The sequence below is a fragment of the Eleutherodactylus coqui genome, chromosome 10 (genome assembly GCF_035609145.1).
Source record: "Eleutherodactylus coqui strain aEleCoq1 chromosome 10, aEleCoq1.hap1, whole genome shotgun sequence".
NCBI lineage: Eukaryota > Metazoa > Chordata > Amphibia > Anura > Eleutherodactylidae > Eleutherodactylus > Eleutherodactylus coqui.
Genome location: NC_089846.1, coordinates 7,349,419 through 7,367,261, shown reverse-complemented (window position 1 = coordinate 7,367,261; position 17,843 = coordinate 7,349,419). Strand labels below are relative to the sequence as shown.

General features: G+C 48.0%; 1 protein-coding gene across 2 annotated transcripts in view; it reads right to left on the bottom strand.

The window, feature by feature from the left end:
* Positions 1-16,636, bottom strand: part of ABCA2 (ATP binding cassette subfamily A member 2) — a 93,092-nt gene extending 76,456 nt beyond the window's left edge. For both annotated transcript variants that reach the window (XM_066580134.1, XM_066580135.1), the window contains exon 1: positions 16,430-16,636. In XM_066580134.1, coding sequence (XP_066436231.1) covers positions 16,430-16,495 — 66 coding nt within the window. In that variant the 5' untranslated portion in view covers positions 16,496-16,636. The remainder of the gene's footprint in view (positions 1-16,429) is intronic.
* Between the last annotated feature and the right edge of the window lie 1,207 nt (positions 16,637-17,843).

The following is a 17,843-nucleotide window of genomic DNA, read 5'->3' as shown; positions in this document are numbered from 1 at the left end:
ACCGTATAGTGCCAAGATAATACCGCCATATACAACCACATACCACCATATAGTGCCAAGATAATACTGCCATATACAACTCACATAACACCACCATATAGTGCCAAGATAATACTGCCATATACAACCCACATAATACCACCATATAGTGCCAAGATAATACTGCCATATACAACCCACATAAGACCACCATATAGTGCCAAGATAATACTGCCATATACAACCACATAACACCACCATATAGTGCCAAGATAATACTGCCATATACAACCACATACCACCATATAGTGCCAAGATAATACTGCCATATACAACCCACATCCCACCATATAGTGCCAAGATAATAGTGCCATATACAACCACATAACACCACCATATAGTGCCAAGATAATACTGTCATATACAACCACATAACACCACCATATAGTGCCAAGATAATACTGCTATATACAACCACATAACACCACCATATAGTGCCAAGATAATACTGCTATATACAACCACATAACACCACCATATAGTGCCAAGATAATACTGCCATATACAACCACATAACACCACCGTATAGTGCCAAGATAATACTGCCATTTACAACCACATACCACCACCATATAGTGCCAAGATAATACCGCCATATACAACCACATACCACCATATAGTGCCAAGATAATACTACCATATACAACCCACATAACACCACCATATAGTGCCAAGATAATACTGTCATATACAACCACATACCACCATATAGTGCCAAGATAATACTACCATATACAACCCACATAACACCACCATATAGTGCCAAGATAATACTGCCATATACAACCACATAACACCACCATATAGTGCCAAGATAATACTGCCATATACAACCACATAACACCACCATATAGTGCCAAGATAATACTGCCATATACAACCACATAACACCACCATATAGTGCCAAGATAATACTGCCATATACAACCACATACCACCATATAGTGCCAAGATAATACTGCCATATACAACCCACATAACACCACCGTATAGTGCCAAGATAATACTGCCATATACAACCCACATAACACCACCGTATAGTGCCAAGATAATACTGCCATATACAACCCACATAACACCACCATATAGTGCCAAGATAATACTGCCATATACAACCCACATAATACCACCATATAGTGCCAAGATAATACTGCTATATACAACCACATAACACCACCATATAGTGCCAAAATAATACTGCCATATACAACCACATACCACCATATAGTGCCAAGATAATACTGACATATACAACCCACATGATACTACCATATAGTGCCAAGATAATACTGCCATATACAACTACATAACACCACCATATAGTGCCAAGATAATACTGCCATATGCAACCCACATAACACCACCATATAGTGCCAAGATAATACTGCCATATACAACCCACATAACACCACCATATAGTGCCAAGATAATACTGACATATACAACTCACATAACACCACCATATAGTGCCAATACTACCATATACAACCCACATAACACCACCATATAGTGCCAAGATAATACTGCCATATACAACCCACATAACACCACCATATAGTGCCAAGATAATACTGCCATATACAACCCACATAACACCACCATATAGTGCCAAGATAATACTGCCATATACAACTCACATAACACCACCATATAGTGCCAATACTACCATATACAACCCACATAACACCACCATATAGTGCCAAGATAATACTGCCATATACAACCCACATAACACCACCATATAGTGCCAAGATAATACTGCTATATACAACCACATAACACCACCATATAGTGCCAAAATAATACTGCCATATACAACCACATACCACCATATAGTGCCAAGATAATACTGACATATACAACCCACATAACACCACCATATAGTGCCAAGATAATACTGCCATATACAACCCACATAACACCACCATATAGTGCCAAGATAATACTGCCATATACAACCCACATACCACCATATAGTGCCAAGATAATACTGCCATATACATATTCACATCTGCGATTTTTCCATACGTTGTGAGATGCGCAGAAGTCGCACAGGGAAAAGAACCCATTCTCCTCAATGGGCGCTGCGAGAGAAGAATTGCAACCAGTCCTATTTTGGGGCAAGAGTTTACGCAAAGTTAAACAACTCGGCGCGGCTGTAAGAAGTCGTTTTAGGGGGAGTTCCCCTTTAAATTCTGACATAAGATGTTCAATAATATTCTCCAACCGAGCGACGCAACAACAGGCAAGAGCCGGAGCGCCAACAATCCACTGTGTCCGGGGACTATGAAGGGGACCTTTGTACCCCCCCCATAGCCCCCCTATTAATTCAGTATTGTGTGGGGGGTGAGCCGGCCCTCGTGTCTCGGCGTTACCTCAATACCGGCTTTGTGTCGCATTCAATGCCGCTAAAGAGGCCAAAATCTACAACAATCCGACTAATCTCCTCGCGGGGTCAATGACCTCCGGGTTTAAAGGGGACCTCTACCCACAATGCATCACACTGCCATTACCCTCTACTAGAATCACAGCTACTCCATCAGCGCCAACCAATAGGGAGGCGCCGGGAGCGAAACGAAAATACCTCCTGCGTGCGATTTACTAAAACCAAGGCAAAGTAACTTTAACCCCTTAATGACTCGGCCCATCGTGGAGCTCAGGACCGAACGATTGTGGGGGAGACTTTCTTCATCTGCTTCATCGCTCTTCAGAAGCCGTAACTTCCTTATTTTTCCCTCCCCGCGGCCGGATGAGGTCTTGTTTTTTGCGTGACGAGGTGTAGATTTTATTGCTACCACTTTAGGGAACATCTCATGTATTTCCACCTTTGCACAATAAAAACCTTTTGTTTGGATTTTTTTTGCGTTCCGTTCGGTGAGGGACGCGTTCCGCATGATGAACCGCAGTTTTAATAATCGGTACCAATTTGGAATACCTACGGCTTTCTTCACCACTTTTATTGCACCCCTTTGCCGTGGAGGATACAAAGTGCGTTCAATTAATCGCAGTTACAGATACCGTTATACCAACAGGAGGGGGTTCACTTTTTTTTTTTTTTTTTAAACAGAGGTGAAAGTGCTCAAAAAAAGTTTTTTTAACCATTATTTTTTATGTCCCTGTAAGGGACCCGAACCTGTGATGCTATGACCGCCACATCGGAGTGACATTAGAACTATTTCTAGTGATCACAGGCCATGACTGACCAGGACGCCGCTGTCTGCCATGGCAACCAATTGGCCCTCTGCTATTACATGGCTGATAACATCACAGAGGGAGCACCCTCCCTCTGTGAATACTTTACATGCCACGATGATCGTAGCATGTAAGGCGTTGTCCCACTTTTGCTGCAGGAAGCAGATAGCACCATACATTGTGCAGTGGCTCAAGTTGGTACTGCAGGCCGAGCACTATTGAAGCAGATGGGACTTGGCCTGCAACGCCAAACTGAGCCACTGTACAATGTAGGGAGCTGTCTGCATCTAGAAGTGGATCACCCCTCCTTGCTACCAGCATCCTGAAGATGAGAAGCAGACCCCCTCAAACGTTGGCAAAAATCACATCCAATAAATAATCCCTTGAAGTGTTTTTTAGAGAATTAGTAAGCCCCGCCCCCACAGAAGTTTCCTTGCAGCCATTCAGCAGAACTGAGCGTGGTCATGTGATTAACTGCGAGCACTTTTCATATATGGATCTGAATAAAAAAGATTCCTTGGGCTATCAGAGAACCCCCCCCCCCCCTCCTCTACTATGTATATAACACAATTAGTCACGTTCCATAGTCTTTATAATGAGGCTGTTAATTGCAGGACAGGGAGCTTACGGTCTAATGGAAGGAGCGTGTATATAGCGGCTGAGCTATATTACGCATCCCCTCGTACGCCCACTGCTGGGAGTTCAATGAGGCAGCCAATAAATAAAGAGGGTTTACGCGTCTGCAGCGCCCCCTACACGCTCATCAGTCTCCGCACTACAACTGACGTTTAATCAATGGGGTCCGCAAAGAACGCTCAGGTCTCCGATCAGCGGCGTCACGAAGCATCTGAGGAAAATACCGACATATACAAGAACGGTTTACAGAAAATGGGGCGAACAAGCAAAGCTGAGCCAACCCACACATGGCAGCTAGATAATGCCAAGATTATACTGCCATAGGCAGCCCACGTAACACCGCCACATAGTGCCGAGAAAACACTGCAATATACAGACTATGCAATACAGCCATATAGTGCCACGACAATACTCAATATACTGCCTATATAATGTCAAGAAATTATTGCCATATACAGCTCACATAATGCCGCCATATAGTGCCATGGTAATACTGCCGTATAATGCCAAAATAGTACTGCCATTTGCAACCAACATAATACTACTATTCAGCCCCAAAGTAATACTGTCAAACAGCCCACAAAATGTGCCCCCCCCCCATATAATACAACTATCTAGTGTCAGGATAACATGGCTGTATGTTATCCTACATGACACTGCTGCATAACGCACACATAGTATCGCCATATAACGCCACACAGCTTTCTTAGGAACAGATATAACTAAGGTCGGATTCAGGAAGACGCATTTGCGCACCCAATATGCAATGAATAGAACCCATTCTTTTCAATGGGTTCGTTCACATACGTACATTTTGAGCACGCACTTTTAGTGTGCGCCATTGCGCTGACGCTCGTGTAAAGCCACCTTAAGTGCGGCTCTTCTGCTTTCTATAGCCCCCCAGCTACCTTCCTATGAAACGACAGGCGCCGCCCTATAGACTGGAGGCATTCGCTTATTATAGGTCCCATCCCTCGGGGAGACATCCTGGGGGAGCGGGGGAGTTGGCAAATGCTATAAACACAAGCGCCACGTCTCAGGAGGCCTCTTAAGAAAACAGCGAGTAGAGCATGAATATTTCATACCCGACATCAGTACCTGCTACATACTCCAGGCCCAAGTCTGCTTTATGTATCACAGCTCTTCTTTTGATACTTGCAGTACCACTTTTGACCACAGACGTTGGCAGAGTTATACCATAAGCTCCAATGCAATAGTGCCCCCAGCACTAAATAATGATCTTTGACATTCAATAACTTGTGAACGATAATTCATACAGACTTGACAGACACATCGTTTTACTCAGCTCCATTAGATCTAGGACTCTGGCTATCTTAGGAACATAGACGGAGCGGTCCTCGAAATAGACGCCTATATCAAAGTGCGCCAGTAGCGTCACACCTTCTGTACAGGGTTACCAGCACTGATAACATTACCTCCATTACAACGAGCAACGCCCTACATAAAACAATGCAGGTGTATGAGACTAACCTCATAACATACCGTTGAGCGGTTCACCCAGGTGCCAGCTATGCAAACACAGATGTAAGATATCACCGCGAATATCCAGTAAGCGAGTATTTCCCACAAACAACCTGCCAAATCCGGAGAGAGCCGGTAATAAAAGAGATCTACAAAGATATACAAAACCACATGCAAAACGGATGCATACAAGCAAATACACACTGTACACAGCCCTGCAGAGTATTATAGTGCTACACAGGTGAACCTCATAGGGGCAGTATTATAGTAATTATATTCTTGTACATAGGGGGCAGTATTATAGTAGTTATATTCTTGTACATAGGGGGCAGTATTATAGTAGTTATATTCTTGTACATAGTGGGCAGTATTATAGGAGTTATATTCTTGTACATAGGGGGCAGTATTATAGTAGTTATATTCCTGTACGTAGGGGACAGTATTATAGTAGTTATATTCTTGTACATAGGGGCAGTATTATAGTAGTTATATTCTTGTACATAGGGGGCAGTATTATAGTAGTTATATTCTTGTACATAGGAGGCAGTATATTATAGTAGTTATATTCTTGTACATAGGGGGCAGTATTATAGTAGTTATATTCTTGTACATAGGGGGCAGTATTATAGTAGTTATATTCTTGTACATAGGCGCAGTATTATAGTAGTTATATTCTTGTACATAGGAGGCAGTATTATAGTAGGTATATTCTTGTACATAGGGGGCAGTATTATAGTAGTTATATTCTTGTACATAGGGGCAGTATTATAGTAGTTATATTCTTGTACATAGGGGGCAGTATTATAGTAGTTATATTCTTGTACATAGGAGGCAGTATATTATAGTAGTTATATTCTTGTACATAGGGGGCAGTATTATAGTAGTTATATTCTTGTACATGGGCAGTATTATAGTAGTTATATTCTTGTACATAGGGGGCAGTATTATAGTAGTTATATTCTTGTACATAGGGGGCAGTATTATAGTAGTTATATTCCTGTACATAGGGGGCAGTATTATAGTAGTTATATTCTTGTACATAGGGGGCAGTATTATAGTAGTTATATTCTTGAACATAGGGGGCAGTATTATAGTAGTTATATTCTTGTACATAGGAGGCAGTATTATAGTAGTTATATTCTTGTACATAGGGGCAGTATTATAGTAGTTATATTCTTGTACATAGGGGGCAGTATTATAGTAGTTATATTCTTGTACATAGGAGGCAGTATATTATAGTAGTTATATTCTTGTACATAGGGGGCAGTATTATAGTAGTTATATTCTTGTACATGGGCAGTATTATAGTAGTTATATTCTTGTACATAGGGGGCAGTATTATAGTAGTTATATTCTTGTACATAGGGGGCAGTATTATAGTAGTTATATTCCTGTACATAGGGGGCAGTATTATAGTAGTTATATTCTTGTACATAGGGGGCAGTATTATAGTAGTTATATTCTTGAACATAGGGGGCAGTATTATAGTAGTTATATTCTTGAACATAGGGGGCAGTATTATAGTAGTTATATTCTTGTACATAGGGGGCAGTATTATAGTAGTTATATTCTTGTACATGGGCAGTATTATAGTAGTTATATTCTTGTACATAGGGGGCAGTATTATAGTAGTTATATTCTTGTACATAGGGGGCAGTATTATAGTAGTTATATTCCTGTACATAGGGGGCAGTATTATAGTAGTTATATTCTTGTACATAGGGGGCAGTATTATAGTAGTTATATTCTTGTACATAGGGGGGCAGTATTATAGTAGTTATATTCTTGTACATAGGGGGGCAGTATTATAGTAGTTATATTCTTGTACATAGGAGAGCAGTATTATAGTAGTTATATTCTTGTACATAGGAGCAGTATTATAGTAGTTATATTCTTGTACATAGGAGCAGTATCATAGCAGTTATATTCTTGTACATAGGAGGCAGTATTATAGTAGTTATATTCTTGTACATAGGGGACAGTATTATAGTAGTTATATTCTTGTACATAGGGGGCAGTATTCTAGTAGTTATATTCTTGTACATAGGGGCAGTATTATAGTAGTTATATTCTTGTACATAGGGGGCAGTATTATAGTAGTTATATTCTTGTACATAGGGAGCAGTATTATAGTAGTTATATTCTTGTACAAGGGGGATAGTATTATAGTAGTTATATCCTTGTAGATAGGGGGCAGTATTATAGTAGTTATATTCTTGTACATAGGGGGTAGTATTATAGTAGTTATATTCTTGTACATAGGAGGCAGTATTATAGTAGTTATATTCTTGTACATAGGGGGTAGTATTATAGTAGTTATATTCTTGTACATAGGGAGCAGTATTATAGTAGTTATATTCTTGTACATAGGGGGCAGTATTATAGTAGTTATATTCTTGTACATATGGGGCAGTATTATAGTAGTTAAATTCTTGTAGATGGGAGGCAGTATTATAGTAGTTATATTCTTGTACGTAGGGGGCAGTATTATAGTAGTTATATTCTTGTACATAGGGGGAAGTATTATAGTAGTTATATTCTTGTACATAGGGGGCAGTATTATAGTAGTTATATTCTTGTACATAGGGGGCAGTATTATAGTAGTTATATTCTTGTACATAGGGGGTAGTATTATAGTAGTTATATTCTTGTACATAGGGGGCAGTATTATAGTAGTTATATTCTTGTACATAGGGGGCAGTATTATAATAGTTATATTCATGTAATATGGGGTAGTATTATATTAGTTATATTCTTGTACATAGGAGGCAGTATTATTGTAGTTATATTCTTGTACATAGGGGGCAGTATTATAGTAGTTATATTCTTGTACATAGGGGCAGTATTATAGTAGTTATATTCTTGTATATAGGAGCAGTATTATAGTACTTATATTCTTGTACATAGGAGGCAGTATTATAGTAGCTGTATTCTTGTACATAGGAGCAGTATTATAGTAGTTCTATTCTTGTACATAGGGGCAGTATTATAGTAGTTATATTCTTGTACATAGGAGGCAGTATTATAGTAGTTATATTCTTGTACATAGGGGGGCAGTATTATAGTAGTTATATTCTTGTACATAGGGAGCAGTATTATAGTAGTTATATTCTTGTACATAGGGAGCAGTATTATAGTAGTTCTATTCTTGTACATAGGGGCAGTATTATAGTAGTTATATTCTTGTACATAGGGGGCAGTATTATAGTAGTTATATTCTTGTATATAGGAGCAGTATTATAGTAGTTATATTCTTGTACATAGGGAGCAGTATTATAGTAGTTATATTCTTGTACGTAGGGAGCGGTATTATAGTACTTATATTCTTGTACATAGGGGAGCAGTATTATAGTAGATATATTCTTGTACATAGGAGCAGTATTATAGTAGTTATATTCTTGTACATAGGAGCAGTATCATAGCAGTTATATTCTTGTACATAGGAGGCAGTATTATAGTAGTTATATTCTTGTACATAGGGGACAGTATTATAGTAGTTATATTCTTGTACATAGGGGGCAGTATTCTAGTAGTTATATTCTTGTACATAGGGGCAGTATTATAGTAGTTATATTCTTGTACATAGGGGGCAGTATTATAGTAGTTATATTCTTGTACATAGGGAGCAGTATTATAGTAGTTATATTCTTGTACAAGGGGGATAGTATTATAGTAGTTATATCCTTGTAGATAGGGGGCAGTATTATAGTAGTTATATTCTTGTACATAGGGGGTAGTATTATAGTAGTTATATTCTTGTACATAGGAGGCAGTATTATAGTAGTTATATTCTTGTACATAGGGGGTAGTATTATAGTAGTTATATTCTTGTACATAGGGAGCAGTATTATAGTAGTTATATTCTTGTACATAGGGGGCAGTATTATAGTAGTTATATTCTTGTACATAGGGGGCAGTATTATAGTAGTTATATTCTTGTACATAGGGGCAGTATTATAGTAGTTAAATTCTTGTAGATGGGAGGCAGTATTATAGTAGTTATATTCTTGTACGTAGGGGGCAGTATTATAGTAGTTATATTCTTGTACATAGGGGGAAGTATTATAGTAGTTATATTCTTGTACATAGGGGGCAGTATTATAGTAGTTATATTCTTGTACATAGGGGGCAGTATTATAGTAGTTATATTCTTGTACATAGGGGGTAGTATTATAGTAGTTATATTCTTGTACATAGGGGGCAGTATTACAGTAGTTATATTCCTGTACATAGGGGGCAGTATTATAGTAGTTATATTCTTGTACATAGGGGGCAGTATTATAGTAGTTATATTCTTGCACATAGGAGGCAGTATTATAGTAGTTATATTCTTGTACATAGGTGGCAGTATTATAGTAGTTATATTCTTGTACATAGGGAGCAGTATTATAGTAGTTATATTCTTGTACATAGGGGGCTGTATTATAGTAGTTATATTCTTGTACATAGGAGGCAGTATTATTGTAGTTATATTCTTGTACATAGGGGGCAGTATTATAGTAGTTATATTCTTGTACATAGGGGGCAGTATTATAGTAGTTATATTCTTGTACATAGGGGGCAGTATTATAGTAGTTATATTCTTGTATATAGGGGGCAGTATTATAGTAGTTATATTCTTGTACATTATTATAGTAGGTACATAACAAGTAGACTTTGCTACAGAATTTCCCCCCCATCTACATTAAAAAGGGCAGACTGTGTAGTGAACATCCGCAGCAGAAGTTGTCACGGTGTGCTGGTACTTCCTGCAGCATAGAGCTTGTTTTGTGAAAACCTCATCCACTTTGCCACTTCCATATTCTGCTGTGTGCGGATGTACCTTTATATTTGATATAGTATATTATTGAAAATAGAGGAGAAATAGGTTCAGATTAGTTGCCCCTTTGCCCACTCCTCATGGCAGTTTATACATTCTCAGTAGGGGGCAACAATGAGCTGCTCCAGGCATAAAGAGAATATAAAATCTGTGTTCCGTCCTCCGTCACAATGCGATGAGGCACATTCAGAATAGCAATAATGAGATTACACTCCTGAACGATGGCCGCATCACTGCCGCTGCTCTTCATATGATGGAGTTGCCCTTTAAATCTGGGGGTATAGCAGGTTGGCAGTGCAGGGATTTGCATGCACACATATGGTAGCTGTAGGTCTGCAGTGACCCAGTTAGAGCCTCATATGTGCCCATTACACGCACTGACTCACGGTGTTATTGGGTTTAGAGATGCATCCTGTCTCGTAGGAGGCGGAATGTGAAATATGGAGCCGAGAAGCTCATTCAGTCTCATCACAGCAGAAGGGGGTAGAAGGGCCCGGGTGTCATCCATAGCCGTCACATCTACCCTCCCGCAGCCAGAGACAGCCATCGATCCCGGCCGGAGGGGGTCTTCCCATGCAGCAGCGGGCCTTGGCCTCTGCAATGTATAAAGCACCAGGTGGCCTTATTACAGGGAGAATAGACCGGCGGCCGCCCCCTCCAGCAGGACGGATTATTAGGCGCTGCAGCCGACGCAGAGATCCCCCCAAGAACGGTAGAGGTTTAACAACTACTAGTCAAGTGCAGAACTAGACGCCGGACGGGTGGTCTGCAGAACTAGACGCCGGACGGGTGGTCTGCAGAACTACAAAGCCCCTAATTCATCAATATGTATCCATCACAGCCAAAGACGGTGGGGTCAGTGATGATGGGGGGCCGCAGGTGGGTGAGTGATGATGGGGGGCCGCAGGTGGTCTCAGAGCACCCAAACAGGTAGTGGGGAAGGCAAGATGGCCACTGGGTAACGCAAAGGATGGGCCAGGGGTGACAGGGACAGTATGGTGTATGAGGATGGAGTATTGGCCTCCGGAGCTTGCACTCTAAATACATGATCCTATGTGGATAGAGAGACAGCGGACATGCAGCTAAGAAACTGAGAACAGAGAAGAATCAGGAAGAAGTACAGGTAAGAACGAGACCGCAGGCAGTGCGGGAAGAGAACGAGACCGCAGGCAGTGCGGGAAGAGAACGAGACCGCAGGCAGTGCGGGAAGAGAACGAGACCGCAGGCAGTGCGGGAAGAGAACGAGACCGCAGGCAGTGCGGGAAGAGAAAGAGACCGCAGGCAGTGCGGGAAGAGAACGAGACCGCAGGGAGTGCGGGAAGAGAACGAGACCGCAGGGAGTGCGGGAAGAGAACGAGACCGCAGGGAGTGCGGGAAGAGAACGAGACCGCAGGGAGTGCGGGAAGAGAACGAGACCGCAGGGAGTGCGGGAAGAGAACGAGACCGCAGGGAGTGCGGGAAGAGAACGAGACCGCAGGGAGTGCGGGAAGAGAACGAGACCGCAGGGAGTGCGGGAAGAGAAAGAGACCGCAGGGAGTGCGGGAAGAGAAAGAGACCGCAGGCAGTGCGGGAAGAGAACGAGACCGCAGGCAGTGCGGGAAGAGAACGAGACCGCAGGCAGTGCGGGAAGAGAACGAGACCGCAGTGAGTGCGGGAAGAGAACGAGACCGCAGTGAGTGCGGGAAGAGAACGAGACCGCAGGGAGTGCGGGGAGAGAACGAGACCGCAGGGAGAGAACGAGACCGCAGGGAGTGCGGGGAGAGAACGAGACCGCAGGGAGTGCGGGGAGAGAACGAGACCGCAGGGAGAGAACGAGACCGCAGGGAGTGCGGGGAGAGAACGAGACCGCAGGGAGTGCGGGGAGAGAACGAGACCGCAGGGAGAGAACGAGACCGCAGGGAGTGCGGGGAGAGAACGAGACCACAGGGAGTGCGGGGAGAGAACGAGACCGCAGGGGGTGCGGGGAGAGAACGAGACCGCAGGGGGTGCGGGGAGAGAACGAGACCGCAGGGGGTGCGGGAAGAGAACGAGACCGCAGGGGGTGCGGGAAGAGAACGAGACCGCAGGGGGTGCGGGAAGAGAACGAGACCGCAGGGGGTGCGGGAAGAGAACGAGACCGCAGGGGGTGCGGGAAGAGAACGAGACCGCAGGGAGAGAACGAGACCGCAGGGAGTGCGGGGAGAGAACGAGACCGCAGGGAGTGCGGGAAGAGAACGAGACCGCAGGGAGTGCGGGAAGAGAACGAGACCGCAGGGAGTGCGGGAAGAGAACGAGACCGCAGGGAGTGCGGGAAGAGAACGAGACCGCTGGAAGTGCGGGGAGAAAACGAGACCGCAGGGAGAGAACGAGACCGCAGGGAGTGCGGGGAGAGAACGAGACCGCAGGGAGTGCGGGAAGAGAACGAGACCGCAGGGAGTGCGGGAAGAGAACGAGACCGCAGGGAGTGCGGGGAGAGAACGAGACCGCAGGGAGTGCGGGGAGAGAACGAGACCGCAGGGAGAGAACGAGACCGCAGGGAGTGCGGGGAGAGAACGAGACCGCAGGGAGTGCGGGAAGAGAACGAGACCGCAGGGAGTGCGGGGAGAGAACGAGACCGCAGGGAGAGAACGAGACCGCAGGGAGTGCGGGGAGAGAACGAGACCACAGGGAGTGCGGGGAGAGAACGAGACCACAGGGGGTGCGGGAAGAGAACGAGACCGCAGGGGGTGCGGGAAGAGAACGAGACCGCAGGGAGTGCGGGGAGAGAACGAGACCACAGGGAGTGCGGGGAGAGAACGAGACCGCAGGGAATGCGGGAAGAGAACGAGACCGCTGGAAGTGCGGGGAGAAAACGAGACCGCAGGGAGAGAACGAGACCGCAGGGAGTGCGGGGAGAGAACGAGACCGCAGGGAGTGCGGGAAGAGAACGAGACCGCAGGGAGTGCGGGAAAGAGAACGAGACCGCAGGGAGTGCGGGGAAGCGAACGAGACCGCAGGGAGTGCGGGAAGCGAACGAGACCGCAGGGAGTGCGGGAAGCGAACGAGACCGCAGGGAGTGCGGGAAGCGAACGAGACCGCAGGGAGTGCGGGGAAGCGAACGAGACCGCAGGGAGTGCGGGGAAGCGAACGAGACCGCAGGGAGTGCGGGGAAGAGAACGAGACCGCAGGGAGTGCGGGGAAGAGAACGAGACCGCAGGGAGTGCGGGGAAGAGAACGAGACCGCAGGGAGTGCGGGGAAGAGAACGAGACCGCAGGGAGTGCGGGGAAGAGAACGAGACCGCAGGGAGTGCGGGGAAGAGAACGAGACCGCAGGGAGTGCGGGGAAGAGAACGAGACCGCAGGGAGTGCGGGGAAGAGAACGAGACCGCAGGGAGTGCGGGGAAGAGAACGAGACCGCAGGGAGTGCGGGAAGAGGAAGAGACCGCAGGCAGTGCGGGAAGAGGAAGAGACCGCAGGCAGTGCGGGAAGAGGAAGAGACCGCAGGCAGTGCGGGAAGAGAACGAGACCGCAGGGAGTGCGGGAAGAGAACGAGACCGCAGGGACTACAGCAGGGAAAATGTAAGTAAAGAGAAAGAGCGCAGGGACTGCAGGAAAAAAAAGAGACTGCAGGTAGACTGTGAGTAGAGAGAAAGAGACCGCAGGGATTACAGCAAGGAAGGTGACTGAGTAAAAAGAAAGACCGCAGGGACTGCAGGTAGGAGGCGGAGTAAAAAGTCGAAAAGTGGTAGAATCAGGGCTCACTCACACGGGCGTATGCGATTTTAATTGCGCTCCATCTCCTGCCATCCCAAGCCACGCGCTCCATCCCTTGGCGCCCCTCTTTATCTCTCGCTGTGCGCGCCACCTCTTGCCCTCCCCGGCCCCACACTCCATCTCTTACCCTCACCGGCCTTCCCTGCCACCTTTTGCCATCCCCGCCACACCTTGCCCTCGGATGGTGAGTGAGGCCGGGGAGGGCAAAAAGTTATTAGGGAGGGCAAGAGGTGGCGCGCGGGGCCGGGGAGGGCAAGAGGTGGCAAAAAGTTATCAGGGAGGGCAAAAAGTGAAGCGCGATGCTAGTGGGGCTGGGGAGGGCAAGAGGTGGAGCACTGGCCTGGCGAGGGCAAGAGGTGGAGCACTGGCCTGGCGAGGGCAAGAGGTGGAGCACTGGCCTGGCGAGGGCAAGAGGTGGAGCACTGGCCTGGCGAGGGCAAGAGGTGAAGCACTGGCCTGGCGAGGGCAAGAGGTGAAGCACTGGCCTGGCGAGGGCAAGAGGTGAAGCACTGGCCTGGCGAGGGCAAGAGGTGGAGCACTGGCCTGGCGAGGGCAAGAGGTGGAGCACTGGCCTGGCGAGGGCAAGAGGTGGAGCACTGGCCTGGCGAGGGCAAGAGGTGGAGCACTGGCCTGGCGAGGGCAAGAGGTGGAGCACTGGCCTGGCGTGGGCAAGAGGTGGAGCACTGGCCTGGCGTGGGCAAGAGGTGGAGCACTGGCCTGGCGTGGGCAAGAGGTGGAGCACTGGCCTGGCGTGGGCAAGAGGTGGAGCACTGGCCTGGCGAGGGCAAGAGGTGGAGCACTGGCCTGGCGAGGGCAAGAGGTGGAGTTAGAGATGCAGGGCACTGCTAGAGAAGGTGAAAGATAGGAGGCAGGGCAAGAGATGGAGAGTAGGGCTAGGGAGGGAGCGTAGAGCTGGGGAGGGCAAGAGGTGGCGGGGCAGGGCAGGGATGGCGCACAGGGCTAGGGAAAGCAAAAGATGGCACGCACAGCAAGAGGTGGCATACGGGGCTAGGGAGGGCAAAAAGTGGCGTGAAGAGTTCGGGGCTAGGGAGGGCAAGAGACTGAGCGTCGGGCTAGGGAGGGCAAGAGGTTGCGCGCAGAGCTTGGGGCTAGAGAGGGCAAAATATGGCGCACAGAGCGCGGGGCTAGAGAGGGCAAGAGATGGCGCGCGGGACTAGAGAGGGCAAGAGATGGCGCGCGGGACTAGAGAGGGCAAGAGATGGCGCGCGGGACTAGAGAGGGCAAGAGATGGGGGCAGGGCAGGAGATGGAGCAAGAGATGGAGCGCGGGGCAAGAGAGGGCAAGGGACGGCGAGCGCGGGACAAGAGACAGCGTGTGGGGGCAAGAGACGGCAAGACATGGCGTGCGGGGCAGGAGGGGGCAAGGGATGGGGGGCAGGGCAGGAGATGGAGTGCAGGGCAGGAGAATGCAAGGGATAGAGGGCAGGAGATGGAGCAAGAGAAGGAGCGTGGGGCAAAAGAAGGCAAGGAATGGGGGGCAGGGCGGGGGGAGGCAAGGAATGGGGGCAGGGCAAGAGATGGAGTGCGATGCAGGAGAGGGCAAGGGATGGGGGGCAGGGCAGGAGAGGGAGCGTGGGGCAAGAGAGGGCAAGGGATAGGGGCAGGGCAGGAGAGGGCAAGAGACGGCGTGCGGTGCAGGAGAGGGCAAGGGATGGAGGGCAGGGCAGGAGAGGGCAAGAGACGGCGCGCGGGGCAAGAGAGGGCGCGCGGGGCAAGAGAGGGCAAGACATGGCGTGCGGTGCAGGAGAGGGCAAGGGATGGAGGGCAGGGCAGGAGATGGAGCAAGAGATGGAGCGTGGGGCAAGAGAGGGTAAGGAATGGGGGGCAGGGCAGGAGAGGGCAAGAGAAGGAGCGTGGGGCAGGAGAGGGCAAGGGATGGGGCAAGAGATGGAGAGTGGGGCAAGAGAGGGCAACGGATGGGGGGCAGGGCAGGAGAGGGCAAGAGAAGGAGCGTGGGGCAGGAGAGGGCAAGGGATGGAGGGCAGGAGATGGAGCAAGAGAAGGAGCGTGGGGCAAGAGAGGGCAAGGGATGGGGGGCAGGGTAGGAGAGAGCAAGAGATGGAGTGCGGGGCAGGAGAGGGCAGGAGATGGAGCAAGAGAAGGGGCATGGGGCAAGAGAGGGCAAGGGATGGGGGGCGGGGCAGGAGAGGGCAAGGGAAGGAGCGTGGGGCGAGAGAGGGCAAGGCATGGAGTGCGGGGCAGGAGAGGGCAAGGGATGGGGGCAGGGCAGGAAAGGGCGAGAGATGGAGGGCAGGGCAGGAGATGGAGCAAGAGAAGGAGCTGGGGCAAGGGATGGGGGCAGGACAGGAGAGGGCAAGGGATGGGGGGCAGGGCAGGAGATAAGAGCAAGAGAAGGAGCTGGGGCAAAAGATGGAGCGCGGGCAAGGGTCGGCAGAGATGGGCAGAGTGCAGGTAATAAGAGACTTGGCATCGGGGGTGACGGCTCCATCCTCCTGGCAGCCGCGGGGACATGTGATCCCGGTAGGCCCCGCCGGTGACCCCCACTTACCGGGCTCCTCCGCTTCAGGGAGACGTTCTTCCAGAGCAGGAGGTGCAGCTGGTGCAGGAACCCCATGGCTCACAGCGCGGGCTCACCCACAGGGTGCCCACCCATCACACGGCGGCAGCACTGGCTGGTGGGAGGAGAGCGCCCCCCAGGTGGGCACCCACAGGCGGCACACGGACTGCTGGCGCTGCGCTCCGCTCTCAGCTGTGTTTTCCTCTCCGCTGCCTCCTCCTCTTACTGCATTGAGTTACGTCCTCTGCCAGGCTGACCAGGCCCCGCCCACCCTTAAAGGGGCAGCACTACAAGTGCCATCATGTAATGTCAATGAACTGCTGCTACATGGTGTATCTAATGCTATCCTGTGTGATACTGCCTGCTGAGCCGTGTATCTAATCCTATCCTGTGTGATACTGTCTGCTGAGCCGTGTATCTAATCCTCTCCTGTGTGATACTGTCTGCTGATCCGTGTATCTAATCCTCTCCTGTGTGATACTGTCTGCTGAGCTGTGTATCTAATCCTATCCTGTGTGATACTGTCTGCTGAGCCGTGTATCTAATCCTCTCCTGTGTGATACTGTCTGCTGAGCCGTGTATCTAATCCTATCGTGTGTGATACTGTCTGCTGAGCCGTGTATCTAATCCTATCGTGTGTGATACTGTCTGCTGAGCCGTGTATCTAATCCTATCCTGTGTGATACTGCCTGCTGAGCCGTGTATCTAATCCTGTCCTGTGTGATACTGTCTGCTGAGCCGTGTATCTAATCCTATCCTGTGTGATACTGCCTGCTGAGCTGTGTATCTAATCCTCTCCTGTGTGATACTGTCTGCTGATCCGTGTATCTAATCCTCTCCTGTGTGATACTGTCTGCTGAGCCGTGTATCTAATCCTCTCCTGTGTGATACTGTCTGCTGAGCCGTGTATCTAATCCTATCCTGTGTGATACTGTCTGCTGAGCCGTGTATCTAATCCTCTCCTGTGTGATACTGTCTGCTGATCCGTGTATCTAATCCTATCCTGTGTGATACTGTCTGCTGAGCTGTTGTATCTAATCCTCTCCTGTGTGATACTGTCTGCTGATCCGTGTATCTAATCCTCTCCTGTGTGATACTGTCTGCTGAGCTGTGTATCTAATCCTATCCTGTGTGATACTGTCTGCTGAGCCGTGTATCTAATCCTCTCCTGTGTGATACTGTCTGCTGAGCCGTGTATCTAATCCTATCGTGTGTGATACTGTCTGCTGAGCCGTGTATCTAATCCTATCGTGTGTGATACTGTCTGCTGAGCCGTGTATCTAATCCTATCCTGTGTGATACTGCCTGCTGAGCCGTGTATCTAATCCTGTCCTGTGTGATACTGTCTGCTGAGCCGTGTATCTAATCCTATCCTGTGTGATACTGCCTGCTGAGCTGTGTATCT